This window comes from Drosophila santomea, chromosome 2R, assembly GCF_016746245.2.
Source record: "Drosophila santomea strain STO CAGO 1482 chromosome 2R, Prin_Dsan_1.1, whole genome shotgun sequence".
NCBI lineage: Eukaryota > Metazoa > Arthropoda > Insecta > Diptera > Drosophilidae > Drosophila > Drosophila santomea.
Genome location: NC_053017.2, coordinates 21,755,955 through 21,782,255, shown reverse-complemented (window position 1 = coordinate 21,782,255; position 26,301 = coordinate 21,755,955). Strand labels below are relative to the sequence as shown.

Here is a 26,301-nt window from a genome sequence, read left to right as displayed (position 1 = left end):
GCTGACAATATGTTGGGAGAAAGTGCAGGAGAAAATGACAACCCTCCTCCTGAATTCCCGTCATCGTGGTGCTTAACTTTAGCCTGCTACGCTTTCGGCTTTCAGCGATGGCGAAACTTTGTCTGGCTCGGCGTTGATGCAAGTTTAAAGCAAAGTCTACTTAATGCAAAGCTCAAGGCGCCTGCCGCCAACACAAACAAAAACTGCGAAATTGGTCGTTAGTTCTTATGAGATATATTTGCCATTTCCACGAAAACTAAAGAGCTCTTAGCCAGCCTGTGCCGAATAACCTGCCAGCCAAAGCGGGCTTAAGACTCGCAGGATCTCCGCAGACCCCTAAATATTCTATAAAACTCTTCGCTTGATATCTGCAAATATGCATATGTCATAAGCTATCCAAATAAGTTGGCTAATGCTGACTGTGTCAGAGTTACCTGTCTCTCACCTCAGCCTCCAGTTTTCCCGCCTGAGCAGCACGTGCTTTTCCCCCGGGCAAAGAAAATGGGCAATGGGAAAGTGGCCTATACTCACCATGCGCCTCTTGTGCATTTTCACTCGCTGGGCTGGGCGGTTAATGCAAATAGTAAAACAGGGAAAAATTTCTAAGTTTTCTTTGCCGATTATTTGGGCCTTAAACCTTTTCACTGTTCAGTCGTCGGACGGCGCTGGTCGAGCTTTGTGGTTGAATTGCGCGGTGGAAAGCGAGTCAGGACATGCCTTATTCATACTAATTATGTGAAAATGTATAATTAATTGGGTGATAATTGTCGGCCTGATTGCATGCAATGTAAACATCGAAAAATTGTCGCAAAATCGCAAGCGGTCAATAAACGTGAGCCAAGGCCTGTATTCCAATGCGCTCAATTACTAACCGTTTTCAGCTCAATTTCGAGTTTCGGTAACGAAACGTTCAAACAAACGAATTGAATTTGCATCGAGTCGAATCGAACCGAATCAACATATCAAACTAATTGCAATCGAATTTAAATAACGTTCAATTAAAAGCATGGTTCGCAAAGCCAAGCCCATAATCACGCCATATTTGCCTGTGTAAAGTGTGTGAAAGTATTTAGCGAGAGGGGAAAGGAGAAAGGGCTCCGGGTTCAACATCAATCAATTAATTGGGATCTCGAACGAGGTGCGTAAGTTCGTTTGGCGTGCCATTCGTTAATTAATCGAATGCGATGCGGATGCAGATGCATTAGCACAAACTGGAGCGTTAAGTCTGACTCATTATGTTTAATCCGAATTGCCGACTTCGAGTTGGTCTTAAAAAGTTACTCAAAAAGTTCTGGTAAGGTAAAGGAAAGGGTATACAAAAACACCAGTGCATCGCTACACTTAAATTTTTAATGAATAGATTGGATTACACATTGTCCTACCCAAGTACCACTTTACTCTTGAGCTGCTGCACATCCATTATCGAACATCTTTTATTATCCACCCTACTGTTAAGTTACGTGAATAGCTGCACTCTAAGCCGTTCTGAAAGCCTTTTACTCGGCGTGACCCAATGCATTGAACTCTGCCACCTCGCCGCATAATACTCCGCCTGTTATCATTGAACGGCTTTCACTAATATCTTTCTAACAAGCGGAGTTATGGCTACAATAATAGGGAGATAATGGCCGACAACAAGTCCACACATTGCGTATCGGTATCGAGTTGCCTTCGCAGCGCTTGGCCAGCACACTCGAGCGCCTTGACTCGTGTCTAACTTGGCTAACATAATCGCACATGCAGCTACATACACAGGGTACAGGGTACAGGGTACAGGGTATACAGACATACATATGTACATGCATATATGCGAACGAGCAGGGGTATCGAGTTTTAATGACCCACTTTCCAGCTGAAGACTGTTTAGGTTCGGCCAGCCATCTGTATTGGCTTGGTCTAATTCGGAAAGTCCCCTGGCAGAGCAATTAGTATGGCCATTGGCCAACATGAATGGGCGATAAAGGCGGCAAACGACGAACGTGGTATTGTCAAGGAAAACAAATGAGTTGGGTTTGCAACGGGCACTTGAGGGGCTTCTGCCCGGGTCTCTGTACTTCTTCAGGCCCCCAAAGAGATGTCCGCACCCAGAACCGAAAAATGGCAAAGAGAAAACACTGAAAGAGTAATTTTGCAGTCTTTGAAAGTCATTACCCATTGATATGTGCAATGTAGGAGGTGAAAGAGAGAGCCTTTGGGGTCAGCTCACTTTGTATTTAATAAACAAAATTTTAGGTCCCACAGAAACAATTTGTGTGGGAAAATGCGAGCATTCCCCACGAAGCTGCAATATTCATTAATTTGGCGAATGTCACATAATCTTGGTGAGTTACTAGGGGCCCAGCTAGTTACTTGGGTGTTTTTGGAGCCCCGAACCCGAACCCGAACCCGAACCCGAAGCGTAGGAACATACATATGAATGCATAATTGGAACATAAAATTCCGGGAATATTTTACAGCATTCTCGGGGGCCCCATGTGAGTGTTTGGTTTTTGTTTGGCCCGATACGGTTGTGCTTCTGTGCTACCCTCTGTTCCCCCGGCTCATCCGCATCATTCCCGACTATTCATGGCCATGCCTGTTCCGCATTAATTCATTCGCAGGGCGGAGAACCAAGCCATCCGGCCGAAGATGGACCAGCGCAATCTAACACTGCCAACGCCAGCCGCAACAACAATTATGTCCTCGTCATCCGCAGCGATGGCGGCGGGCTTCGCATCCCTTGGAGGACCAACCACGTCCGCCCTGGCCGGATCCACAATAGCATTAGCCACAACAACAACAACGGCGCCGCCGACAACGACGCCAGCCACATTTTTTACCTACAGCATACCAGGCATGGACATTGCGCCAGGACCATTTATATTCACCTACGTTAGTGAATTTTTATCGCTTATCACGCCCGAGGAATTGCCGCTGGGTAAGTCCCCCCCTGTCCGCCTCCTCGGTGGGCGTGTCCCTGCATCCTTGTGCCCCCCATCCTTGTGGGATAGCATCGAAGGACATCGGGGAAAGGGTTTGTGGGCTGGTGGTCTGGTATTCAGGACGTCTGCTTGCCGGCAATGAAGGCATTAGAGATGTAAATTCAGGAGAGCCTTTGATAGGTGGGCAAGTTATTCAGCACAGATGGTAGACCTCAAATAAATCGTGCACCGGGAAAAACTAGTGTCTACATAAATTGCATCGATTTAGTTCCTTTTATCGGATCTTCTTTATATGCAATGGAGTTCTGATGACGCTTTATTGGCTTACACAAGCATAGGACATTTTATATAAAATTTGTATGTGGAAATTACTGATTTTTCCAAGTGCTCAAAGGCTTTGTACTGCGTTTAATACAAGCAGGACTTAAATAGTTCCAATGGCACTAATCCCCCAGTGTTCACAGCCTCGTCCCTGACCCTTTAGCCATACAAAATGCCTGTTGGGCGAGAGGTTGTGGCTGCCACAAGGACTTTCGGAACGAGCCAAAGACACAGTCGGCCTAGTTAAAGTGATCGCCCTTCGGACGATATGTGTTTCTAAATTCAATCCGTCGAAACAGCCCCAGAGTTGTCCTTCCCTGCCCAGATGACCGATGAGCAGAAGCTGAGCACTTTCATGGAACGGCATGGGGTGCGCGAGGAGGTGGCCCGCCAGTACCTGAGCTCCAACGACTGGTCCCTGGAGGTAGCCAGCAGCTCCTACGAGTCGGAGGCGGTTTCCAAGAAGCAGGAGCCCGAAAAGTCCTCCGAGCACTCGCAGTCGAATCAGAGCAATCGGGATCTCCATTCGCTGCTGAGCGAGATATCGCGGCGGAAGGAGGGCGACCATGACGGCTACCAGGCGTGTGCATCGGACAGCTCCTCCGACACGCCGGCGGGCAAGCGGGTGAACATCAATAGCTCCACGCCGGCTCTGACCAACAACGACAGCGACCGGAGTCTGCGGGTCTGGGGTCATGGCATTCGGCTGGGCAGCGCCCATCCCATCAATCCCCCTCTAAGATCCGCGACCGAGGATTCGGACACGGAGCCAACCGACGACGAGCACACCATAGTTGTCCTGCACCTCTGGTCGGAGGGGTTCTCCCTGGACGATGGCTCGTTGAGGTTGTACGCACTGCCCGAGAACGAGCGATTTCTCCGCGCCATTTTGAGGGGGGATTTCCCGGAGGAAATGCTCCGGGTGCCCAGAGTGCAGCTGAGCGTGCAGGATCACACCAACGAATCCTACCGTCACTTGTCCCGGAAACAGTTCATGGGACCCGGCAGACCGCTGAACAGCCCCTCCCCTCAAACACTCGTCGGTGGCCCAATGCCCGTTGAGCCCCAGAGCCTTCAGCTCAACGAACAGGCCGCCACGACCACCGTGCAGTTGAGGATGGCGGATGGGAGTCGCGTGGCCGGACGCTTCAATGTCGACCACAACGTGGGGGATCTGTATCGGTATGCACGACTGGCCAGACCCGAGTTCTCCGACCGGAGCTTCGTCCTGATGACCGCCTTTCCGCGACAGGAGCTCGTCGAATCGGACACCCGTACTTTGGTGCAGGCCAATCTCTGCAACGTGGTGGTCATCCAGCACTTAAACGAGGAGCAGGCGGATCCGCTGTCCAGCGATGCTTCAGAGACCCTCGTGCAATAAACGGCAGCCACGATGTATTGTTTAAATTTATAATTTTCTGTACGTAGTGTTTTATACGGAACAATGAGCTGAGTGGGGGTTACATGCAAGTCATCCAGGGATAGTTCCTATCCAGAGGCAGATTAGGTGACTAGGTCACTGGGTTATCACCAAGATTAATTGTTTGACTGTAACATTGCAGATTCCATACGCGATGTTCTACACAAAAACACCAGCCTGCTGGACTTCGCCTCCAATGTGAGTGCTTGTATAGATGAGTCCTGGTCAAATCCTAAGAGTTCTCATCCCTATCGCAGGCTATTAAAATCGAGTCCGGCTTCATTGCCCTGATGAGCGTGTTCGCCATCCTGGCCCTGGTTCCCCTGATTGCCACGTGTGCTTGGTGCTGCGGTCGTCGCTCCACCCAGGAGGAGGTGGACCACATACGGAATGCACCCTGTCACATCCGGGACGAGTCGCTGGAGGAGAGCTTGCGGTGCCGCAAGAGCGCCGGACTGGTCACCCTGTGGATCGTCTTCATCCTGCTGACGTGCGTGCAAACTTAGTGCTTGACTTTTGGGGGCAATGGAGAGTAAATGCCGGGGAAACCCATTTCGCCATTTGGCCATTTTGCAGGCTGAGCGACTTCAGCATATTTTACGCCAACAGCCGCTTGTCCGCCGGAATCGAGATGACGCCCGAGATGGTCAAGTCAGCCGTGCACGACGTGGAGGTCTTCCTGAAGGACACGCATCTACAAATCAAGCAGAAACTGGATAATGGCTTCCACGTTTCCGTGGAGCGGGTCGTCAAAGACCTGGAAGGTCAGTAGTCATTCAGACAGTCGGTCTGCAGAGTCGGCAAAGTCGCCAAAGTTGGCCAACTTTGTGTCGCCGAGCACTTGAGTTCGAACTCCCGCCCATTTTATAGCCTTCGCTTCGATCCATGCATTATGCTGCAACTTTTCCCGCACTGCGATTTAGATGTCTGAATTTATTGTGCGCCTCTCTCTCTCTCCCGCAGACGTGGATGTTCTCCTTGGCGAGCCGATTCAATCGGAAATATCCGCACACACTGGCCTCGAGCTGGCGTATGATTCACTGACGACACTTAGCCTGGGTGAGTACGTATGGTTAAGTGCTCCCCATGCGATGGCCATGCGATTGTCTGCTTACGGACTTGACCCAAATTCCGCCGCTGGTGCATGGTCAGTAGGACCACGCACCACCAAACACCACCCACCACCCACCACCCATATTGGCCAAACATGACAATAAAGCAGCCACAATAAATTACGGCCCCAAAAGGGTGCGACCTTTGAGTTTAGGCTTAAACAATCCACTACTCCCCCCTCATTTCATTCGTGGTTGCATGTCATTGATTTAAAGCGCTTTTTCTGAGTTCGGGGATAAACGGACGCTCTGTTGAGCGGACAGCTTGAAATCCTAATCGTCTTAAAAAGCTAGCAATGTTATTAATTTATAGAGAGTATACATCATATTGTCCTACATCGCACATCTCTACACAAGGCTGTTGTCAAAATTGCAGTGGCCTCCACTCGGGAGCAAACAATATGAAAAATCAAAATCCACTGGAGTCCCACAACGCAGGCCATCGGTAAATAAGTTGGCAGTGGTTTCTCGGCGAAAACGATTGTTTGCGCCCAATTTCATTAGGGGAATGCAAACGGAGGCAGCCGGATCCGGCGAAAGTCTTCCTACACAATTGCCAAGATGACAACTCCATTATGTTCGCCATCGAACACAATGTGTAATTTGGAATGGCTCCTGCTGCTGCTACAGCTACTGCTTGACTCACCCATCCCAAACCCAAACTCAAACCCGAACTGAAACCCAAGCCTGCTATCCACCCACCCTGCTAGCCATCCCCAAATAAAAGACGCTACAATAACGCTGCAAATAATAATATTTTCGTGCATTTGTCGCTGTCAGCGAACGCGGAGCTCATCTACCGCGTGCTCATGCTGCAGGAGACGGTGGGCAGGGCCTTGAAGCTCTCCCAGGAGGCGGCCGCCAGGATGGAGGAGCTGCAGATCCAGCTGTCCGTGCTGCAGCGCCAGTGCACGTACCGCGACCGCCCGCTCTGCGACACGTTGCGTATACGCAGCTTCGAGGAGAACGGCGTCGTCGACGCCCTGAAAACTGTAAGTCGCCTCGCTCTGTGCCGCTCCATTGTGCTGCTCCTGGATTGTGGATACTCTTGCGGAATGTGTGTGGAGAATATTCAATATTCATGGAAATCACGTGCTCATAAAAATGATTGAAGGCTGTTCACAAGTTTGCTACAATATGTGCTGCTTGTTAAAGGACCTTTATAATATTCCAGCTCATACTCAATGCTCCGCAAGGGTATTCGCAGTCTCGGTGCCCGGAGGCCAGCCCTTCTTTCTAGTTCAACGTATAAATAATTTGTACTCCGACTTCCTTTCCCCCGTTTTTCCCTTGGACCTCACTGTTTTTCTAATTCCAACCGCCATATCTCATTTCCTGGACAACGGCACGACGACATCACCGACATCGCCGACAATTTGTCAGCTGCAAGAGGACCAGAGCATCTTCCGAATGCGCTACTTGGGCGAAATTGAATTCGGTGCCACTGTCAAAAATCTGACATCGGAAGTTGGCGTGTCACGTTCCATTTTCAGCAATTTCCCGCAACAAGTTAAACATGACACGGCTTATGAGCGGAACTGTGAGTACAGCAATCAAAACAAAAGGGGGCCGCCTAATCGCCCGCCCTACATCTAAATCCATATTGTGACCTGGCCCAAACTCAATTATGCCAACTGGCCAAAGTGTGCAATTCAATCAATGGCACAGGTGTCGACCCTCCCATCCTGCCCCCCATCTCGACAGCCCCAAGAATCCGGCAATGCAATTTCCTAAACATTCAGCTGAGTGCACAGGAAAAATAGCAATGAAAATATTATATAGGCTCATGACTTGAAAAATAATTGCTTGCTAGATAAAGGCTTTATATTTCAAAGGTCTACAGATAAATATATAGACTAGCCCCCTGAGAGAAGTGCACTTCGCGTTTCTCTCCGTGTAGCCACATGAGTTGCTCAAGTCTAGCGCCCAATAATAATTAGTGTCATCGGGTTCTGGTCTGTGGATGCTAATTGAATTGGCTCTTACGTTGCTCGCCTGCAGATACATTGGAGCAGTTGGCGAGTATTCGCCACCGGACGACTGTCAATGCCCAGCAGCTGACCTCGACGGTGAATGGACTGCTGCAGCGACTGGAGGGCACCTGGTCGTCCCTGCAGCCCGCCTACAACGAGCTGAAGGAGTGGGCGGACGCCTACTGGAGCGTGGGCTGGATTGCCGGAACGGTGATTGTCTGGGTAATGCTCTTCATGCTGATGTCCTACTGCTGCTTCCTCTGCGAGTCGAACGCCAAGTCCGGCGTGGTCTTCTTCATCGCCGTGCTGCTCATCTGCCTGGCCAGCATTTGTCTCACCATTTTTGGGGTGTTCTCCCTGGCCGTGGGCGGCAATGCCGAGGTCTTTGTCTGCCGATCTCTGTACGACGAGGACTACAACATGCTGGGTAAGCTGCTGGATAAGCCGGGTTACGCATACGCCCGGGAGCCAGAGACCGGGATCATCGGCGAGCTACTGCGTCCTGTCGGCGTCAATCGGTCGGTGGTCAACGTGGGTCTGGGCCAGGCCCTCAGGTGAGTCCAAGTCCACTAACCACACGTGTGTATCCAGAGTTCCCAGGTAGTCAGTGTTAAAGCCCAGCATGCCAGCGTCGAAGTAACGAATTTGGCTATCCAATTACTTTGATACTGTACGTGCCTGTAATTTTGATTGCCCCCAGAGACCGATTTTCCCTGTTCTCCTTGGGAAAAATGAACATTCGCCAGCTTTTATGGTTGTATCGATTCGCAGTTATCAGGGAAATTAGGCATGTTTTTTAACGAGCGAGTCTCTTGAGTTCTCTGGGATTTTTAAAATGCTAAACTAACCAAAACCAAAGGCCCGCTCATTGTTCCCTCTTTAAGAAATATAGGTTTCCTTTAATTTCTGGCTTCCATTATTCCCTTTCCGAAAAGCCAGGCTGCACTTTGCGGAAGCTCCTCGTGAGCCCATCGAGTGCTTGCCAAAAGCGCCTAATCGATTCCACTGTGATTACCCATTTCTGTGATTATTGTTGCCACTCCCAAACTTTCCCAACTGAAACTTGGACAACCGCAACGCACTTGCTCTCCAAGTTGCTCGGCTTCCAAGCCCCATCCATTCCGTGGGGAACTCAAGGGTCCGGCCCAGCACAGAGCGAAGGCCAGGGAACAGAGCAGTCGGCGGCCTGGGCCACAAAGTTTTGAAAGCCCAGTGAAATTTGCTAGCCACATGGCACTCAATTTTGCAGGGAACACACCAATGCCAATTCAGCACGCACCACCCACTCGGCCGCCACCCACTAACCACCAAGCACCCTCTGCCACCCACTGCCACCCACTTGTAACCGCAAATTTTAAGCACGATTCCAATTATCCGAGCAGCTACAAAATGCACATGCAGGCGGCAGAGATGTGGAGCTGTGGAGTGTGGAGTGTGGAGCTGTGGAGGCGGAGATAGACTAGGAGCATAAACTGCCGACTTTGCAGGGACGAATCCTGCACCCTGCATTCAGTACCCTGCACCCGGCACCCTGCACCACCCAACCTCACACCCACCCACCCCGTAGACATTGCGGGCATATACGGGGTTTCCGGACCCAACAAACCAGCTCCGGCCAATCTTTTGACGCTTCTTTGACACAACACAGGGGCTGCGAGCAAAATCAAGCATCGTACAATGTCTTTCAATTGGATGCGTTCGTGAACACCAGCAAAATCGCCGACCTGAGGCAGTTCCCCAAAGTGTCCACCGCCATCGATGCCATCTCCGTGTCCGGGCGCACGCTCCTCTCGCTCACGCAGTCCGTGCAGAACATTTTGGAGAACATGCTGCAGACGTCCTCGTTCAATTTGACCACGTACCGCAGCAGCGTGGGTGCGCCCACGCCCGAAAAGGATTTGGCCACGTTCATTGATCAGATGCAGCGGGTGGCCCTGCAGGTGAGTGCGCCACCTGGTCCTGCTGCTCCTGGTGCGGCGTCCCACCCCCTGATTAGTTTCAATTAAAACGAGCTGGGGTTAGTGGGAGTGCGAGGACTACGTGAACGGCATAATATCGCATTCCATTCACTTATCCGCTTTGTGCCGCCAGATTCAGGACGTGGCCACCTCCTCGCGCATGACCACACTGGGCAGCCGCTCCAAGCGGCTGCAGGCCTCGATACTCCAGCCGCTGGAGAACCTGCAGAACGAGATTCTCTACCACCTGACGGCCCTGGAGCTGCAGCGCGATCCCTGGGCCAAGCAGGTCAACCAGACGCTGAACCACCTCAAGAGCATCCAGAGCTACCTGGAGAACAAGGCCGGCGAGATATGCCACAACATGACGCGGGCCTACACGGATCGGTGAGATACCAGTGCCCTTGTAGTTCTCCATCTCAATAGTTTAACTGATTCTGATTTCGTAAATACCGACCACAGACCCAGAATTATTGTTCTTAATTGCGGCCAAGTCACAGCAATTTGGCCCGATAGTTTCCCCACAGAGTGTCTGCCATTTAACCACTTTGCCCTTCCGAACGCCTGCGGCACTTGGAGCTGAATTCTCAGTCTGTCTGCATGTTTGAGTTGTAGTATTGTGTTGCTCTTTCGCAACCAGCGGATAAACAAACAACTCAAACAATTGCAGTTGTGCACTCGGGAGCAGAGCACATGGTATCCGGCTTTATCAGATAATTGAAAGTCCTAATCGTTTGATTAAGTTTGCCAAGTGTCATGATTGCATTTTTAGTGTTTTTCCAAGTGTCCACTTACGTCTGCCACACGAACGCTCAACCTCACTTATGATAGGCGAAATGTAGGGGCAGGAATGCTAAGCATATCCTTTATCTTCATCCTTTATCCTCTTAGGCCAACTGGACTCCCTGTGCAGTTGGAACTGGGTTTCAAAATTGTTGCAGCCACTTATGCAGCACAGAGCTCCTCAGGCGATATGCCAAATAAACAATACAATTGTATTTCGAGTGTCTTATTTGTTATCACTGCCTATTCAAAAGCAATGGTTGAGCATATTTTAAATGCTTAATGTGTTTAAATAAATTCCATTCAAAGTTTAGTTAAAGGCTGACTGCTTTATGCATATGAACATATATCGAATATTCACAAGTATTTTCCGGCTGCAGTATGAAGGCCTACCTGACCACCAGCAAGGCCACCATGGAGTCCCAGCTGGGCGACACCACCACCAAGTGCCGACCCTTCTACGACACCTTCGACGCCAGCCGCACCTTCCTCTGCCGCAACATGGTGGACTTCATCAACGGCCTGTCCTTCTTCATCTTCCTCACACTGCTCCTCTGGGCCATCGGCACTCCAGTGGGCCTCAACCTGATCACGGTCCAGACGCGGTTGAATGTGATGCAGGCGGCCCAGTCGCGCAGCAAGGGCAGGCACCGGAGGAGCGACCGGAGTCCGGAGCAGGAGCAGCGGAGCGGAAGCCGCGGCCGGAAGAAGCAACGGACGAGCAGTTCGGCGACCAGTGGACGGAGTGGCAAGAGGGCCCAGAGCCGGGAGAGGAGCACCAGCAGTACGGCGAGACCGAAGCCACCATTGTAAGTGAGAGGCCTCTCGATGGATTCCTAGGCACCTAACCCAAGCTATAATCAAGTCCTGACCTACTGCAACTGCTTAACCTTGCAGAAGACGGACTGCCACTGAGGAAACCCTTGACCTCGCCGACGAAGACTCCAGCCCGTCGAGACAGCAGCAACAGCAGCAGCAGCAGCAGCCGGCACAGCGACGCCAGGATTCGGACCGGGAGCGGGTGCGAGAGCGGGATCAGCGCAGTCGGGAGCGGGAATTGAGCCGGGGCCGCGATGCGTCAGCCATGAACACGCCGGTGCGCAGCCGCAGTCGGCAGCAACTGTGAGTAGCTATCGTTGGATGAGCCACCGCATCTCATTTCATCACGTTGCATGTGTCAGGCGCCACGATCCCGAGGATGACAATTGGGGCTCATCCAGCGGACCCAGTAGGGCCAACTCTCGTGAGCGGGAGCGCGAGAGCAGTCAGACTAGAAAGATACTCAATATTTGGCAGTCGCGCAATAAGGTCAAGACGCCCCTGTAAGTCGAGGTCCCTCATCCACCCACCCAACCACCTTATTGGCTCTTCTGACTTCTCTCTCCCTCCGCCGCATGTACTCAAAGTCGCCGTCAAGGCACTGAAGAGTTCGACTTTGAGGATGCCCACGAGGACAGGGGCTGGCAGGCGCAGACCCAAAACCAGGTTCAGAACCAGTCCAGTGTCAGTCCCGAACAAAGGCCCGATCCGCGCAGCCATCGCTCCAATCTCCGTACTAAGCCGAAGTTGTAAGTGCCCCTTGATGATCCCGAACGATCCACCTCGAGGTCCGCCCCCCAATCTCACTCTCTGCCCCCTCTCTGCATGCCAGACGTAGTACCAATGCGGATAGAGCTAGCAGTGAAACGGTCCGGCGACCCATAACTCCCGTGCTCAGCGTAAATCCGGACATTCCGGCCGCCATTCCGATGCCCCGGACGCCGATGCGTCTCAAGAGCAAGGTGTCCTTGACCGCCCGAGCTGTGCAGGACATTGTCAACAAGCGGAATCAGCGCCTGTGAGTGCCTCAGTCCCGCAACCCTGAAAGTTTGGACCCCCACCCAGTTTGGAGCACCACCCACTCAACCACCAACCACCAACCACCAACCACTCACCCAACCCATTAGCTCAGCTATTCTGCTTTGAAATGTAGCACTAACCAAGTTTGTATCACCAACGCAGCCAACGCACCGGCACCGATGAGTATGACTTGGACGATAGCGATGCATACGGTGCTGGAGGCCACTTGGATGCGGACGTGGCGGCGTAAGTCTGTGGGACCTCGGATATGGGTGTGTAGCAGAAATCTCGAGATCGTAGGAGAGATACATCAATCTGTGAATGAATGAAACCAATCTATCGACCATGTGATCACCAAAGTAATTCACCAGAAAAGAACTTTTTAACAAACTAACTGGAGTTACGATCTGAGATTTCTGTGACACCTCCAACAATGGCCTAATGGGAGCTCCCCCAATAATTTTCTCCATCTTTCAGCGCCCGACGCACGCCGCCCAGGGGCGCCCCTCCGCCCCCTCCTCCGCCAGCGGCCGGCTTGAACAGGTTCTACCAACGTTATTAACCGTATTCTGTTGGCAATGAGTTTGTTTTTTGCTTTGACTTGATTTTGATTTGGTTTTTTGATTAATTTGATCGAATCTTGAGCACATGCCAGGGACAGAGTACCAACCAAATCACACACAAATTCTTATTGTGTTCACAGCGACAAAGTCTATATATTCTGAACTTGCTTTTTCTCCCCGCAACTCCACCGATCCGAAAACATTCAGTAGTGATCGCACGGTGCGCTGGAACCAGGACGAATCCGAGGACTTTGACTTCGAGGAGGTCGACGCGCCGAAGAGTCCCATGTATCTGAGCCACAATCTCCATTGAGCCCATCTAACATCGCGTGTCCCACATCTCGAATATGCGATTTGTTTTGTATCTCGCTTGTAGCACTCCTTAGATCTTAAGTGAACTGTAGCTATATTGGCATTTAACAGGCGTTAATAAAGTAACTATCTGTAGCCAATTTAACTGAAGCTTACTCCTGAAACTTCTCCACCCTTCAGCTGGTTTCTAAGGTGGCCTTAGACCGCTGGTTAGTACATAGTTTAGTTGTAAGATCTCGCTTAGATTGGCGTTTTATTTAGTTTATCGGATCGTTTGGATGTCTGAATGGTGGTGCGCGTTTACTTCTTCTTCAAGAAGGGGCTGACGATGGCCGGAGCCGAGTAGGTGGTGACGGGAGCGGCATACGCGGCACCAGCATAGGTGGCCACCGGAGCGGTGTAGGCCGGAGCACCGTACACCGAGGCGGTGTAAGCGGGAGCGGCAGCAGCGTAAGTGGAGTAGGCAGGAGCGGCGGCGGCGTAGGTGGAATAGGCAGGAGCAGCGGCGGCGTAGGTGGAGTAGGCAGGAGCAGCAGCGGCGTAGGTGGAGATGGCTGGTGCGGCAGCGGCATAGGTGGCCACGGGAGCAGTGTAGGCGGCGGCAATGGCTGGAGCAGCGGCATAAGTGGTCACCGGAGCGGCAATGAAGCCAGCCTGGGCGGCGGCGATGCAGAGGGCCAAGCAGATGAGGAACTGGACGAAGTGAAGAGAGTATCCTTTAGTGGTTGAACACCCCGAATGGGCAAGTGTAACATACCTTCATGTTGATTTTGTTGATTGGTTTGGTTGGTTCGTCGATGACTGATGCTTTTGGGCAAAATGGTCCAGCATTTTATAGGCCAATTGTCGCCTCATTGCCAAAACGGGTTTACGGCTTAGGCGGCCCAAACACACCAAATCTAAATCAGAACACAATTGCGTCCGCAACGAGATTTCTGCCGGGTAACGTTCAATGAACGCGGATGCCGCGCCCCACGCCTCAGATGTTTGTTGGGAATTAAGAGCCAACGGCGTGTCAAATGGATTACTCTTTTCCAGCGCTCGACAACTGAAATGGACAGAATTACGATTCTGGTTACTGATTGTTAGATGGCTCATGTTAAGTGTTTTTCTGGCGGAGATCAAACTCACCTCTAGATAGGATTTTAAGCTTGGCTGCTCTATTTATCTATGTCACTCTGTATTATTGTCCTTATATGTTAATGGAATGTTAATGGAATGGATCTTAAGATCAAGTTAATATTTGGTAATGACTAGCCATATTTATACTATCATGTTCGTTGTGCACATATTAAGAATGTTTACAAGAGTCAAGCTTTACAATAGTTTTTTGTTTGCGAAAGTTGTGCTTGAGGAAATTAAATTACAATAAATACAATAATCTTAGCCTAGAACTTTGGTATAAGGCACTTGAATTGGCCAAAGAGTGAACACTACGCTGGCGTTTCCGTCAGTGAGGATTTCTTTAGTAATACGGAACGAGGCTTGTTGCGCGTCACATCGATCTCGTAGAGCGCCAGTCCTAGTTGGTGGACGACGGAGCTGAATTGCTTGTTTAGGTAGGCAAAACTGAACGCGGGTAGCTGCTCTGCGGCACAACGGCCCCGAAGATCATCGTACGACCAATGAGGAGCATCCACATCGCACGGATGCCTTCCCTGAAGTCGGGGGAATGCCTCCGTGGAGAAATGAGGATAGAACACCTTTAGCAGTTCAAAGCTAAGGTAGCTGGTGGCATTCGAGTGCTCTAGAGCCTCGTGAAGTTCTTCACTTAGCGACGCCGGAATGGCCAAGTAAAGTTTGTAGCGCCGCCGACTTGGTCCCGACTGCTTCACCTCGCAGCTCCCACTGATGAGTTTCACCTTCTGCAGCAGGGATTCCAAGGGTAGGCCTCCGTACTCGTACATATAGAAGTCTCTTGGGCGACGATATCGCTGGTGCGTCTGCCGGTTGAAGTGCAGTACCCTTGAGCTGGGAATGTTGATCAGGTGCAAGGGCAGGCTGTATATGTGCGATGTTATAAGATGAACGTGCATTGCTGCCGGCTTAGTGGCAATCACATGCGAAATGTCCGATGCCAATGGATAAACGCCCGCCTGGTGGATAAAGCCAAAGAATAGGGTCAGCGCCACATTGCTTACGTACCAGATCTTCAGCAGGTAGGGACCAGAAGCTTTGCTGGAAAGCAGTTTGTCGTAGAACATGCGTAACAGCGGGTGGTCCTTTTGGAAGGGATACTTTGCACTAAATCCGGTGATTAGTTTAGGCGCATGTAGCAAAATAAGGGGAAATGTGACTGGCAACAGAAAGCGGGGCTCCTGGTGGTTGATTAGCGAAAGAAAGAAGAGGGGCACAAATATGGCCCCCGACATCAACGACACGATGCTTTGGAAGCGCGGCAGCACTTGGTACTCCGCCCGGAAGAATCTGAGCAGCAGCTGTCCAAAGGCTCCCAGCGAAGCCAAGGCAAGGACGTTGAACAGCATTGGCATGTTGACCATCAGGTGGACATAGCACGGGTGGACTCCGTGGCTGGCCGTCTGTGCCGAATCCAGGTTGGCTTTAATGAAGTTCCAAGGCGTGAAGACAAAGTTGTCGATGCTCAAGTGCATCATGTGCAGTTCCCCGAGGGTCAAGTGTTGGTAGTACAGCGAGTCGCAGAATATAAATAGTACTAGCGCAGGCAGGGCGCACAAGCAGAAGAGAGCAATGCGCAGGTTAAAGTCCCTGAAGGTGATGCTTCTGGTTCCCATGCCGCGCAGCAGCCAAAAGAAGACCATGGGTGCTCCGAAGAGCAGGAATGTAGGTCTATTAAACACTCCAGCCACGCAAATGGTTGACATGGCCATGAGGTGCTGCAGATTATGCGCCGGTAGGGAGTTTTTCAGCTTCCAAATGCGCACTCTTTCGCTGATGGACTCCGCCTTGTCGTACTTCTCTTCGAGGAACTCCTTCTTGTACACCACTGTATTCGTGCGCAGCATGCATTCGGATACCAAGCAGAGCAGCCAGGAGCACATGGCCATTTCCAGGCTGTTGGAGAAGGTGCGGGTGCCGAAGACGAGCAGAATCCAGGAGCTACCCATAGCCAAGAGCCGGATTTCGAATCGGAGTCCATATAGGCGGCAAATGCGGTACAAACAGTAGTCGTTGCTGAAGGAGATCAGGGTGTAAATCAGCCGAGGGAACACCACATAGGTGTAAGTGCCCAGCAGTTCCAGCTGCCACCAGACCTTCAGGCACTCGGCAATGAACTCGTAGAAGCTCCAGGGAATCCGGAGCAAAGCGAAGGGCAGAACAATCGACCTCACCGGCAGCGAGTTGTTGAACTCCCAGGTGCGCGTGTGCTCCAGCCGGAAGTGATCACCTGCAAAGTGGTGCATTAACTACCCTTGCCGGTGGACACTGCAACAGCCAATCCTCACCAGTCATCACCTCCACGCTCTGGAAGAACTCATCCGGATGCACGTAGCCCAGTTGGGGCACAAAGACAAGCAGGAGGCGCACTGCCGCAAAGCAGAAGTATGTGCTCAAGTGGCGGTCGCCGGGCGAGCGGTTCTGCCACAGCTTAGTCAGCCGCATTTCGATAATTCAGTTACTTAATTGTGTTTTCTAAGTTCTAACAATTCAACAAAAGTTTATTTGTTTTGTTAACGCATTTGTGCGAATGGCACCCTAGTGTGACCAAATCCGACCGATATACTTAATACTGAAGAGACAAAAATACTGAATGGGAAAGTGCAGTACATTCAAACTTGTATGACGCAAACCAAAGTGCGCGCGCATTTTAAATTTTATGCAAAGTGATTTTAGCATTTATTCGGACTTGCTTGATAAGAAACTATATGCAATGACTGAATTCTCTTATCACAACACGATGCGATAAGCCCAGCGCACATTTCCAACGCGGATGCGCGATGAATCTATTCAAATATCGCGCCCACCGTTTACTGCAGTTTACTGCAGTGTGGAGCCAATGACGTAGTTTGCGGCTTGGCTAGGAAATTCGATGTCGGGTTACAGTTATGTAAGCCCGCCTCTGCGGCAAAATAGTTCAGGAACGCACACCCAGCGATGATCCGGTGAATAATACCCAGGGTGTTCCAGTGCGCGAGTATCGCTCCGCACCGCAGACACTCTGGCTAACAGCAGAGTAAGCAGTCTGTGTGCTCCTCTAGAGCTCCAGCCCGCCTACCCCAACCACAGAGAACGTGTGCTACCCATCTGGACTCCAGATGATCATACCCCCAACACCCAACCCCCACCCCAGAACCACGATCCGCGAATTCCAGTGCCGCTGGCCATTCGCAATTACGCTGAATCAGGGACTAGTCCACTTGGCAATCCGAGTCGAGTCGAGTGTGCGCGCCACGTAATAATAATTAGCAAAAAAATAAGCAAAACGTTCAATTCAACGCTAAAAAGCGCCTAATCACCGCATTAAATCGAGCGATCAAATGGAAGCATCACGAGTTTCAAAATCAGATTGCTCCGGCTCTTCGTAGGGTAAACAACTGCAAAAGCTGTTCAAGTTCCACGCGAGCCTAAATAAATACTTTTCAGAGCTCTTAAATAAAGTCGAACATCTAATTGCGAAGTGATAAGTGAAGTTTACAACTTTAAAGTTACAGCATAACTTGAGAAGCTGAGTGTTTTTAGTGACTTCAATTGCATACTTACTATACGCTTTTACGCAATTATACAAAGCAACTCGAAACTGAATTAGTGAAATGGAACTTGTGCCCCTGTCAATCGGCTGGTCAGGATAGTAATGTGGCAAGCTAGGCGCTCCTAATGGGCCACGCCCACAACAACGCCCACTTGTGCGAAGGCAGGGGGCGGGGCGGGCGTTCAATCAACTTGTTCGATGAGCAACAGTTTGCCGCAATTTAAGTTACGCTTTGCCACCTGTCGAGCGCCAACTTCGGAAGCCTCCAACCCCAAAGGATACGCTGGCCACAGCCGAAGGACACTCGGCCTGCCGACGACAAACTGGCGCCCGCCTGCGCATCCAGCGTATAAAAGGAGCCATCCGGCACCAGGACGCACCAGTTGGCCCAAAGGAGCGGCGCGCGTCTCTCAAATCGGACGCATGGAAGCCAGGAAAACTGAAAAACTATTGTAAATCCTTCGAAAGTTGTGCAAAGTGCTTAATTCAAAGTGTGTGGCGGCCTAAGTTTAACAATTTCAATCATAGTTCTGTAAGTTTGATTCACAAAGTAAGTAATAGTTTAAAAAAAAAGCATTTGTGTCAATTAATTATATATTAGGAATTTTAAAAAAGCATTCTTTTTAAAACAGTAATTAAATAACTGCATAGTGCCATTAATGTTTAGTGCTGTTTAGAACAACTCTCTCTTAATTTTTAATATGAATCAGACTTCCATTTGCTTAAATATCTGAGGTGAAGCATCTGGAGAACAACTCCATGGCCTCCATATCTCCACATCTCTAAGTGGCCTTTAATTGCGTTGAATTTCGTTTTCGGGCCTGTATTTTTAGCACTTGTCTTATCAAAACGCTTCTCATTAGGAAATTCCGTCGGCACATGTGGCCACTTTCTTCACCTTTATCTGCTGTTTGCTTAGCGTATGGGCCACAATTAAATGGCAATTAAAAAGTAGAGAGGAAAGGGGTTTGAACGAAGATCAAGGCTGCAGTTGTTTTCATTGGGTGTTTCGTTAAGCATACGCCGTGGTGTACGATTTGAAATTTAAAGTGTAAAGCAAGGATAAGTATTTAAGCGAAATCGCTGTAACTCACGGCTTTGGCATTGAATGTTGCTTTGGGGTCATGGCAGCGGTTCCGAATGCAGTGCCCCTGACCGCAGCACTTAAATATTATTTTACCACTCCATGGGATGCTCGCATCCCAAATCCTTTGGAAAACATGGCAGAATCTGTTACTCTCAATGCCTCCCTTGGGCAGTAACAAATGGCCATCGTTAGTGAAGCCCCATTTAATGCGATTGTTTAACTCGGCTTGCAGTTAATTGCCAGTCGATTCAGCGAGGCCAGCATGTGACGAGCCGTGGGAAAATGCAATTTCCACCAGCACAGCGCTAAACGGGCCGGAAAAGCGGAAAAGCTAGGGACTGCAGGTGGGCGAGGAGCAGAGAAGAGCAGCGAAGAGCCGTAGGTAGAGCGCAGATTTCGCTTTTTCTGGCCCCGGACTGAGTGCAGATCCAGAGTTCGGCTGGCTAAGCTCGTGCCGCGATCGGCGTACACTGCCACGCCTCCAGGCACCACGCCCCCGCCCTTGTCACGCCCCCCGCACCGCAAGATGGACCGCAGCGGGAGCTCCGATTTCGGAGGAGCAGCTGCCACGACGGGCCGCTCGAATCCCGCGCCCTGGAGCGACGACAAGGAGTCGCCAAACAACGAGGACGACTCCAACGAGGACGATGGCGATCACTCGACGCCCGCCAAGGTCACCGATCCACTGGCCCCCAAGTTGGCCAACAACGAGGTGAGGCTCGCAACTAATGCTCTGAAAGAATGGATGAAACTGAAAGCAGAGATGATGCAATATATATTTTATTCTTTATTCTATTCTGTTTCTGCTGTGTCCAAAACAGCGCATTTTGGTGGTGTCCGTGACGGAGCGAACTCGGGAGACCTGGGGACAGAAGGCGGAGTTCCTCCTGGCCGTGATTGGGTTCGCGGTGGACCTGGGCAACGTGTGGCGCTTCCCGTACATTTGCTATCAGAACGGAGGCGGCGCCTTCCTGGTTCCCTACTGCCTCTTCCTCATCTTCGGCGGACTGCCCCTCTTCTACATGGAGTTGGCGCTGGGCCAGTTCCACCGATGTGGCTGCCTCAGCATTTGGAAGCGCATCTGTCCGGCCCTAAAAGGTGAGTGTAAGAACCAGAAGTCACTTCCCCCGCCAATCGTATTAAATTGCCATGTGGGTCTAGAAAAATGATGGGCAAATAAACATGGACGAGCCTGGGGCCTGCGAACATATTTCAGATTAAATGGCAATTTAAATGAATCTCAAATATTGAGTTTTAGTCGCAGAACGTAAAAAACCTGATTGCATATTGGAATCCATATAGGCCATTCAATATTTGCGCACAGGTTTAGCCGGAGGCTCCAGCGTTTTGTAACGCGAAATGAGAAATTAAGTATACGCAACGTGGCTCGGCGAAGAGCGTAGGGAACATAAGCTCGTGTGTTGTTGATGTCTGATATTTCACGCTCGGCCGAGCATTATTGTCTCAGCCAGGCTCCGAGGACACCCGCACTTGTGGGTCACAGGACCTCAAAGGAGCAAAGTTTGGGGGCTTTGAAATACAAAAAAAGGAAGCCATTGTGTGTGCCGGCGACATTATCAAGCAGCCAGATGGATAAGGGGCATCCGTTTGTTGCAACAATTAACGAGTCATTCAAGCGGAACGCACAAGGCCCAAATCAGGACATTCATCCGGGCTGAAGGCCCTAATTAAATTGTGCCAAATTGATTTACACCAGCGATGAAAAGCCAGCCAGCCAGCCACTGGATGGGGAAGTCCCATTCAAAGTTTTGCATATCGAGTTGATAATTCCATTAGGTGACAAACAAAATGCATGGGCTGCTGCTGCTGCTGCTGGTGCTCCACTGGATCTGCGCTAGAGACCGCTCAACTTCTGCCAAGTCACTTTGTCTAGGCCAAATCCTCTCCACCTCTTAAAGCCACCACCCATCCGCCTTCCGTCTTCCGCTCATAGAGTCGTAAAAAGTCCAAGAGCAAACACCACTTTGCGGCAGTCATCATTTGCTCAACAAGTGTTTGCTTTGGCGAACCTTTTGCCGAGCGACTCGAAATGAAAAGCGCCTGAAAGGAAGGCGAAAAGCCAGGCGAGTGGAAAACTTTGGGGGGGGAAAATCACGTGACGTGTCTTATTGGCCTCATAAGTGACGGGCGGACATCTGGGGGTGGTTTGTACAAAAGCTGAAACCTGCGAATTGTCACGCGGGAATATTCCCATTTCTTTGCCGATTCTCCGTTGGCCGTTTTCAATCACAGATATTGCCGCTCCTGGGCCAAGTTGAGTTGAGCAACCTGTTGATTTGCATCTGCGCTGCCTTGTTAGGCGAGCAATTAGGGGATTTGCTTGGGGACTTGGGGACAGATCCTGGCATTGTGAGTAAACTTCCTTAAAGGTCCTTACCATCCACTCAAAACTTGCAGGCGTGGGCTATGCGATCTGCCTAATCGACATATACATGGGCATGTACTACAACACCATCATCGGGTGGGCGGTGTACTACCTCTTCGCCTCGTTCACCTCCAAGCTGCCGTGGACGTCGTGCGATAATCCCTGGAACACGGAGAACTGCATGCAGGTGACCAGTGAGAACTTCACGGAACTGGCCACCTCGCCAGCCAAGGAGTTCTTCGAGTGGGTACCCCTACAAGATATACCTAAAATCATGTCCTTAAGCGACTGACTTGCAGGCGGAAGGTTCTCGAGAGCTACAAGGGCAATGGGCTGGACTTCATGGGTCCGGTGAAGCCGACGCTGGCACTCTGCGTCTTTGGGGTCTTTGTCCTGGTGTACTTCTCCCTGTGGAAGGGGGTGCGCAGTGCCGGGAAAGTGGTCTGGGTCACCGCCTTGGCGCCCTACGTGGTGCTGATCATCCTGCTGGTCAGAGGAGTTTCCCTGCCCGGCGCGGATGAGGGCATCAAGTACTACCTAACCCCCGAGTGGCACAAGCTGAAGAACTCCAAGGTCTGGATCGACGCCGCATCGCAGATATTCTTCTCCCTGGGCCCCGGATTCGGAACCCTGCTGGCCCTGTCCAGCTACAACAAGTTCAACAACAACTGCTATCGGGATGCCCTCATCACCAGCAGCATCAACTGCCTGACCAGTTTCCTCGCCGGCTTTGTCATCTTCTCCGTCTTGGGGTGAGTCTCTTCAGATTTTAAGTAACTCATTAACTAGTTCCTGGAACTTGGAGATCTTACTTCTTCCAATGTGATTTTATATACTTAACCATCTCCCAAAGGTACATGGCCTACGTCCAAAAGACCTCCATCGACAAGGTGGGCCTGGAGGGTCCGGGGCTGGTGTTCATCGTCTATCCGGAGGCCATAGCCACGATGAGTGGCTCGGTGTTCTGGAGCATCATCTTCTTCCTGATGCTGATTACCCTGGGACTGGACAGCACCTTCGGAGGATTGGAGGCGATGATAACAGCGCTCTGCGACGAGTATCCGCGGGTGATTGGCAGACGAAGGGAGCTGTTCGTCCTGCTGCTCCTGGCCTTCATCTTCCTGTGCGCCCTGCCCACGATGACCTACGTGAGTGCTCGACTGGGATTCGGTTAATTAACTCCTAAGCACTTCCCATACATATGCATGCCAGTCCAAGTGGCCCATTTAACGCTCCACCTGGCTGATGGCAGCCCCTGTTCAAATATGCCAGCTTTAGCTACAGGAGTCGATGGATTGCCGTGTTAAGTGCTTTTTATCGTCCGCCAGTTTATCTCCACACACTCACTCCCTTCCTCTCCTGCATTTTTATCACCTGTCAAGACGAGTGGACTTGTTTGCCTTCCGCCCGGTCTAACAACCACCACCAACTGGGTTTTCCTCCCGCCACTTTATCTGATTACATTTGAAATTGTAATTCGCTGCCTTCTTTATGCCTGCCTGTCCTGGTCACTTGGCCAATTGGCCAAGTCCGCCCGAACTGGTCGGAGTGACCAGTATCGGTCAAGGGATCAAGCTATTCAATAACTCAGCCCACGGCCATTAATCAGTGCCAGTTAAGGGAGATTCTGTTGAGTGGAGATCTGGCTGCTATGATAGGGACTTCCAACTTATTCATTATTAGGCTACAGCTCCACCCCTTCCTTTGTGAAATGAAGTAACTCCCCTTTCCCTCCAGGGCGGCGTGGTGCTGGTCAACTTCCTGAATGTCTACGGACCGGGATTGGCCATTCTTTTTGTGGTCTTCGTGGAGGCAGCCGGAGTCTTCTGGTTCTACGGAGTGGACCGCTTCAGCTCGGATGTGGAACAGATGCTGGGCAGCAAGCCAGGCCTGTTCTGGAGGATCTGCTGGACGTACATTAGTCCCGTGTTCCTGCTGGTGAGGAGATGAGAAAGGGTTAAGGATAAGTTGAGATAGTAACCTCGAAATTCCCATTCCCATTCGCACAGACCATATTCATTTTCTCGATCATGGGCTACAAGGAGATGCTCGGCGAGGAGTACTACTACCCGGACTGGAGCTACCAGGTGGGCTGGGCGGTAACCTGCTCCTCGGTGCTCTGCATCCCCATGTACATCATCTACAAGTTCTGCTTCGCATCGAAGGGCGGATGCCGCCAGAGGCTGCAGGAGTCCTTCCTGCCGGAGGATAGCTGCGGATCGGTGGTGCCGGGCCAGCAGGGCACCTCGGTGTGACATGACCACGCCCAGGTACACCTCAACATCCGCAACAGCTGCACCAGCATCAAGATCTACAACCTGAACTGCAGCAGCAACAGCAACAGCTTGTCACCAACAACCTCAGGAGCCGAGGGAAGGAGCTGCCAGGCCGCCTTCCACTCAAACAATCTCAACTGCAACCACTTCTGCCCGTCGGAGGATCAGTATCGAAGCCGAAACCACCAACAGTATCGTCAGCATCAGCATCATCATCATCATCAGCACCAGCATCAGCATCGGATCAGCAGCGATATCGTTAGTTCTAGTCTTAGGCAGTCGCACAGCTATAGTTTAAGCCTCTGCTCGGTGCAGAGCAATCCCATGTCGTCCACTAGGATCCCACTTGCTGCCGAGGACAATAACTGCTCGCTGCGACTCAGCAGCTGCCAGCCGCTCAAGTTCCCGCTGGCCAGCGAGTGGCTGGTCTAAGGGAAGCCTCCAGTCCACACCGGAGTCCTGCAAAGCAGCCATTTTGCAGGGCTCCCGTGTAAAGTGCTTCCATCCGGAAAAGGGAGGAACTCAATGTTTGATCTAGTTTCTGATTGCTTTGCAAGCACATAGTGAACCTAAGTATTCTAGGTTCTAGTTGGAACCATAGCCTTAGTTCGTAAGCGTTAACTAGCTCAGCTGTAAGTGAAGTGAAATTTGGTAAAATGCTTTCTAAGTAGTAACTGCTCTAAGATAGAGAACGCCCTGTACAATGCATTACTCAACCGTTTTCGTGCTCGCGGAGAGGCAATCGTAGCTCAGCCATTTACATTGCCTCTCCAGCGAGTCTAATTTGTTTTAAAATATAATTTCGGTTTTACGAAATACAAAAACACAAGTCTGAGTTTTTTTCAATTGTGCTGAAGGAGCACACCAAGCAAACAATCGGAGTATTTAAATTATTTAATTTTTAATTACATAAACTTGCCATTAGTTAGTTACGCGAAATTATAAAGAGGGAGCTTGATTTCATGGGGACAATGAACGATGAACGGTAGCAATGTTTGATTTCTGAGGCCACTGCACACCCTCGCCGTGTGGTCTGCAGATGTGTTCCAGTTCCTGGAGAACAGAAGAAGCAGCAGCTAGTCCTGCGGCCCCTGCTTCTTTCGCTTGCGACGGGGCTTGCGCTTTTTCTTCCGCTCCTATTTGCGCGAACCCTTGCCGCCTTCGTCCTTGCCCTTGTCGGCCTTCTCCTCCGTCTTCTTGCCGTCCTTGTCCTTGGTCTCCTTGTTGTCCTTATCCTTGCTCTCCTTGTTCTTCTCCTTAGCTTCCTTGCTGTCACTCTTACCCTCCTCGGCGTCGCGGTTGGCCAGCTTGTTGTTGATCAGGTTGTGCAGGGCAATGATCGAGCGCACCATTGAGGCCAGGTAGACGACCAGCATCTGGTCGTTGGTCTTCACGTACATCGTGCCCGTGAACTGGTCATTGGTTATGTCGGGCAGCAGGTTGAAAATGTCCTGTAGCTGATAGACAATCTGGTGGTTGATGGGCATCTTACTGTCGCCGACGCGCTGCAGATACTGTTTGATATCACGCAGTTGGGCATTCAGGCCTTTGAGGCCCATGAGCTGGTTGGTGATCTTTTGCGACAGGCTGCCCACGGTTGTGTCCTTGATGTCACGCAGCAGGTGTTCCACGCCCACCTCCTCCGCCTCCTCGGCGCCAATCTCGCTGGGCACATGTTCGAAGGTTTTGCTGGTCGGGGAGCCATCGTCATGGACTTCCTCCACCGATATGTACGCCTCTGTGGGCAGGCCCAGATCCTTGGGCTTGGCGTCGATGATCACCAGCACGGAGTTGGGACAATAGCGGCGGACCAGCTCGTTGATGGCTATGTCGTTTTGGTGGAGCTTGGGACCCGTGTGATACCATCCCACGACCCGTTCCCTGGCGTTGACCTTCTTGAACATGCCGTACATGTTCTCCAGGTAGTCGTGGTCCAGGAACCACACCGACTTGTCCTTGTCATCTTCGTCGAAGGGCACTGGAAATCGGAAGCGGGTTCTTTTGTTCATGCGTCTGACTACTGATATGCAATTGCAATACGAACCTGCGAAGCTGTTGGACACATCGAGGACACCCTTGGATCGCCAGCAGCCCAGAAGGACTCCCACCACGCGCTTCTGGTTGCCTATCTTTCCCATCCGGTTGAAGTGATCCACCACGGACAGCAGAACCAATGGATGCACAATCACTTTGTTTACGCTCACCTCCTGCGACGGCATGTTTGTGCTATTTCTGGGTTTTCGACTCGGGGCTTTACAATGACGTCTGCACCGATTGCTAAGTACCGGGCTGCTTTGTTTTTTGATGGGTTTGTATTCCTGCGACTCCTGTTTTTTGCAAAATTACCTGCAATTTGCGGCAAAAAACTCAGGCCAAAATGACAAGCAGAAACGATTTACAGTGTGGCCGACACTTTTCTTTTTTAATACCACAACGCCAGAAGGAGCGAGATTTCTCAAAAACTATCAACTGGTCACACTCAGACAGGGCTGGACACAGCTTTTCTCACATTTCCAGCACTTACCTTCTCTAAAATAAATTTGTCGGATTACTGAAGTAGTGCATTGCTATCGATTTCTTATAACCGTGAAATAAAAAATGTATTGGCCAAATGTGTTATAAAAAGAAGGGTATTTGAAGGCCGCATTACTGGGTGTGCCAAAACATCAGAAATTCGGTAT

At 50.8% G+C, this 26,301-nt stretch overlaps 6 protein-coding genes across 12 annotated transcripts; 4 read left to right on the top strand and 2 right to left on the bottom strand.

Moving 5' to 3' along the window:
- Positions 1-355: 355 nt before the first annotated feature.
- Positions 356-13,354, top strand: LOC120444743. 3 transcript variants are annotated; one of them, XM_039624668.2, is made up of 19 exons: positions 356-1,138; positions 2,601-2,917; positions 4,805-4,860; positions 4,920-5,152; positions 5,239-5,426; positions 5,626-5,721; positions 6,555-6,766; positions 7,158-7,314; positions 7,776-8,301; positions 9,396-9,687; positions 9,839-10,092; positions 10,869-11,297; positions 11,386-11,610; positions 11,670-11,810; positions 11,895-12,056; positions 12,140-12,325; positions 12,490-12,573; positions 12,805-12,870; positions 13,101-13,354. In XM_039624668.2, exons 2-19 carry the CDS (start codon positions 2,629-2,631, stop codon positions 13,201-13,203), a joined length of 3,699 nt encoding a protein of 1,232 aa, XP_039480602.1. In that variant the 5' UTR covers positions 356-1,138; positions 2,601-2,628; the 3' UTR covers positions 13,204-13,354. The 3 variants fall into 3 exon arrangements, with proteins under 3 accessions (XP_039480602.1, XP_039480603.1, XP_039480604.1); XM_039624669.2 differs by having other exon boundaries at positions 13,031-13,220; XM_039624670.2 differs by lacking the exons at positions 11,670-11,810; positions 11,895-12,056; positions 12,140-12,325 and having other exon boundaries at positions 13,101-13,352.
- Positions 3,468-4,656, top strand: LOC120444746 (NSFL1 cofactor p47). Its single transcript, XM_039624673.2, has one exon. It carries the CDS (start codon positions 3,568-3,570, stop codon positions 4,621-4,623), a length of 1,056 nt encoding a protein of 351 aa, XP_039480607.1. The 5' UTR covers positions 3,468-3,567; the 3' UTR covers positions 4,624-4,656.
- A 74-nt stretch (positions 13,355-13,428) lies between the features above and the next one.
- Positions 13,429-16,874, bottom strand: LOC120444744 (GPI mannosyltransferase 4-like). Of its 4 annotated transcripts, none has more exons than XM_039624672.2 (3): positions 16,628-16,874; positions 14,685-16,569; positions 13,429-13,962 (listed from the first exon to the last, which is right to left on the bottom strand). In XM_039624672.2, the coding sequence occupies exons 1-3, from the start codon at positions 16,782-16,784 to the stop codon at positions 13,503-13,505; spliced, it is 2,502 nt and encodes an 833-aa protein (XP_039480606.1). In that variant the 5' UTR covers positions 16,785-16,874; the 3' UTR covers positions 13,429-13,502. The 4 variants fall into 4 exon arrangements, 2 of the variants coding, with proteins under 2 accessions (XP_039480606.1, XP_039480605.1); XM_039624671.2 differs by lacking the exons at positions 14,685-16,569; positions 16,628-16,874 and adding an exon at positions 14,334-14,634 and having other exon boundaries at positions 13,429-13,895; positions 13,960-14,250; XR_005615709.1 differs by lacking the exon at positions 13,429-13,962 and adding an exon at positions 13,966-14,273 and having other exon boundaries at positions 14,334-16,569; positions 16,628-16,872.
- Positions 16,875-17,687: 813 nt separating this feature from the next.
- LOC120446516 (sodium-dependent serotonin transporter) lies at positions 17,688-24,449 on the top strand. Of its 2 annotated transcripts, none has more exons than XM_039627526.1 (8): positions 17,688-18,403; positions 19,191-19,670; positions 19,780-20,056; positions 21,377-21,587; positions 21,644-22,096; positions 22,198-22,492; positions 23,082-23,282; positions 23,354-24,449. In XM_039627526.1, exons 2-8 carry the CDS (start codon positions 19,485-19,487, stop codon positions 23,597-23,599), a joined length of 1,869 nt encoding a protein of 622 aa, XP_039483460.1. In that variant the 5' UTR covers positions 17,688-18,403; positions 19,191-19,484; the 3' UTR covers positions 23,600-24,449. The 2 variants fall into 2 exon arrangements, with proteins under 2 accessions (XP_039483460.1, XP_039483459.1); XM_039627525.1 differs by having other exon boundaries at positions 17,688-18,421.
- On the top strand, positions 23,601-24,052 carry LOC122756436 (transcription factor MafB-like). The gene is made up of 2 exons (XM_044005892.1): positions 23,601-23,614; positions 23,674-24,052. Exons 1-2 carry the CDS (start codon positions 23,601-23,603, stop codon positions 24,050-24,052), a joined length of 393 nt encoding a protein of 130 aa, XP_043861827.1.
- A 53-nt stretch (positions 24,450-24,502) lies between the features above and the next one.
- On the bottom strand, positions 24,503-26,030 carry LOC120446514 (26S proteasome non-ATPase regulatory subunit 7). Its single transcript, XM_039627522.2, has 2 exons — positions 25,665-26,030; positions 24,503-25,598 (listed from the first exon to the last, which is right to left on the bottom strand). Exons 1-2 carry the CDS (start codon positions 25,837-25,839, stop codon positions 24,757-24,759), a joined length of 1,017 nt encoding a protein of 338 aa, XP_039483456.1. The 5' UTR covers positions 25,840-26,030; the 3' UTR covers positions 24,503-24,756.
- Positions 26,031-26,301: the final 271 nt, after the last annotated feature.

Bases quoted from the DNA above. Each gene is read 5' to 3' on its own strand.
- LOC120446514 (XM_039627522.2), bottom strand. From the start codon at position 25,839: ATGCCGTCGCAGGAGGTGAGCGTAAACAAAGTGATTGTGCATCCATTG. The intron at 25,599-25,664 runs GTTCGTATTGCA...TCCGATTTCCAG, and splicing joins TGTGTCCAACAGCTTCGCAG to TGCCCTTCGACGAAGATGAC.
- LOC120444743 (XM_039624668.2), top strand. From the start codon at position 2,629: ATGGACCAGCGCAATCTAACACTGCCAACGCCAGCCGCAACAACAATT. The intron at 4,861-4,919 runs GTGAGTGCTTGT...TCCCTATCGCAG, and splicing joins TGCTGGACTTCGCCTCCAAT to GCTATTAAAATCGAGTCCGG. The intron at 11,298-11,385 runs GTAAGTGAGAGG...TTAACCTTGCAG, and splicing joins GCGAGACCGAAGCCACCATT to AAGACGGACTGCCACTGAGG.
- LOC120446516 (XM_039627526.1), top strand. From the start codon at position 19,485: ATGGACCGCAGCGGGAGCTCCGATTTCGGAGGAGCAGCTGCCACGACG. The intron at 19,671-19,779 runs GTGAGGCTCGCA...TGTCCAAAACAG, and splicing joins CCAAGTTGGCCAACAACGAG to CGCATTTTGGTGGTGTCCGT. The intron at 22,097-22,197 runs GTGAGTCTCTTC...CATCTCCCAAAG, and splicing joins GTCATCTTCTCCGTCTTGGG to GTACATGGCCTACGTCCAAA.
- LOC120444744 (XM_039624672.2), bottom strand. From the start codon at position 16,784: ATGCGGCTGACTAAGCTGTGGCAGAACCGCTCGCCCGGCGACCGCCAC. The intron at 16,570-16,627 runs GTGAGGATTGGC...ACCACTTTGCAG, and splicing joins GAGCGTGGAGGTGATGACTG to GTGATCACTTCCGGCTGGAG. The intron at 13,963-14,684 runs TCGTTCCGTATT...AAAATCAACATG, and splicing joins GATGTGACGCGCAACAAGCC to AAGGTATGTTACACTTGCCC.
- LOC120444746 (XM_039624673.2), top strand. From the start codon at position 3,568: ATGACCGATGAGCAGAAGCTGAGCACTTTCATGGAACGGCATGGGGTG.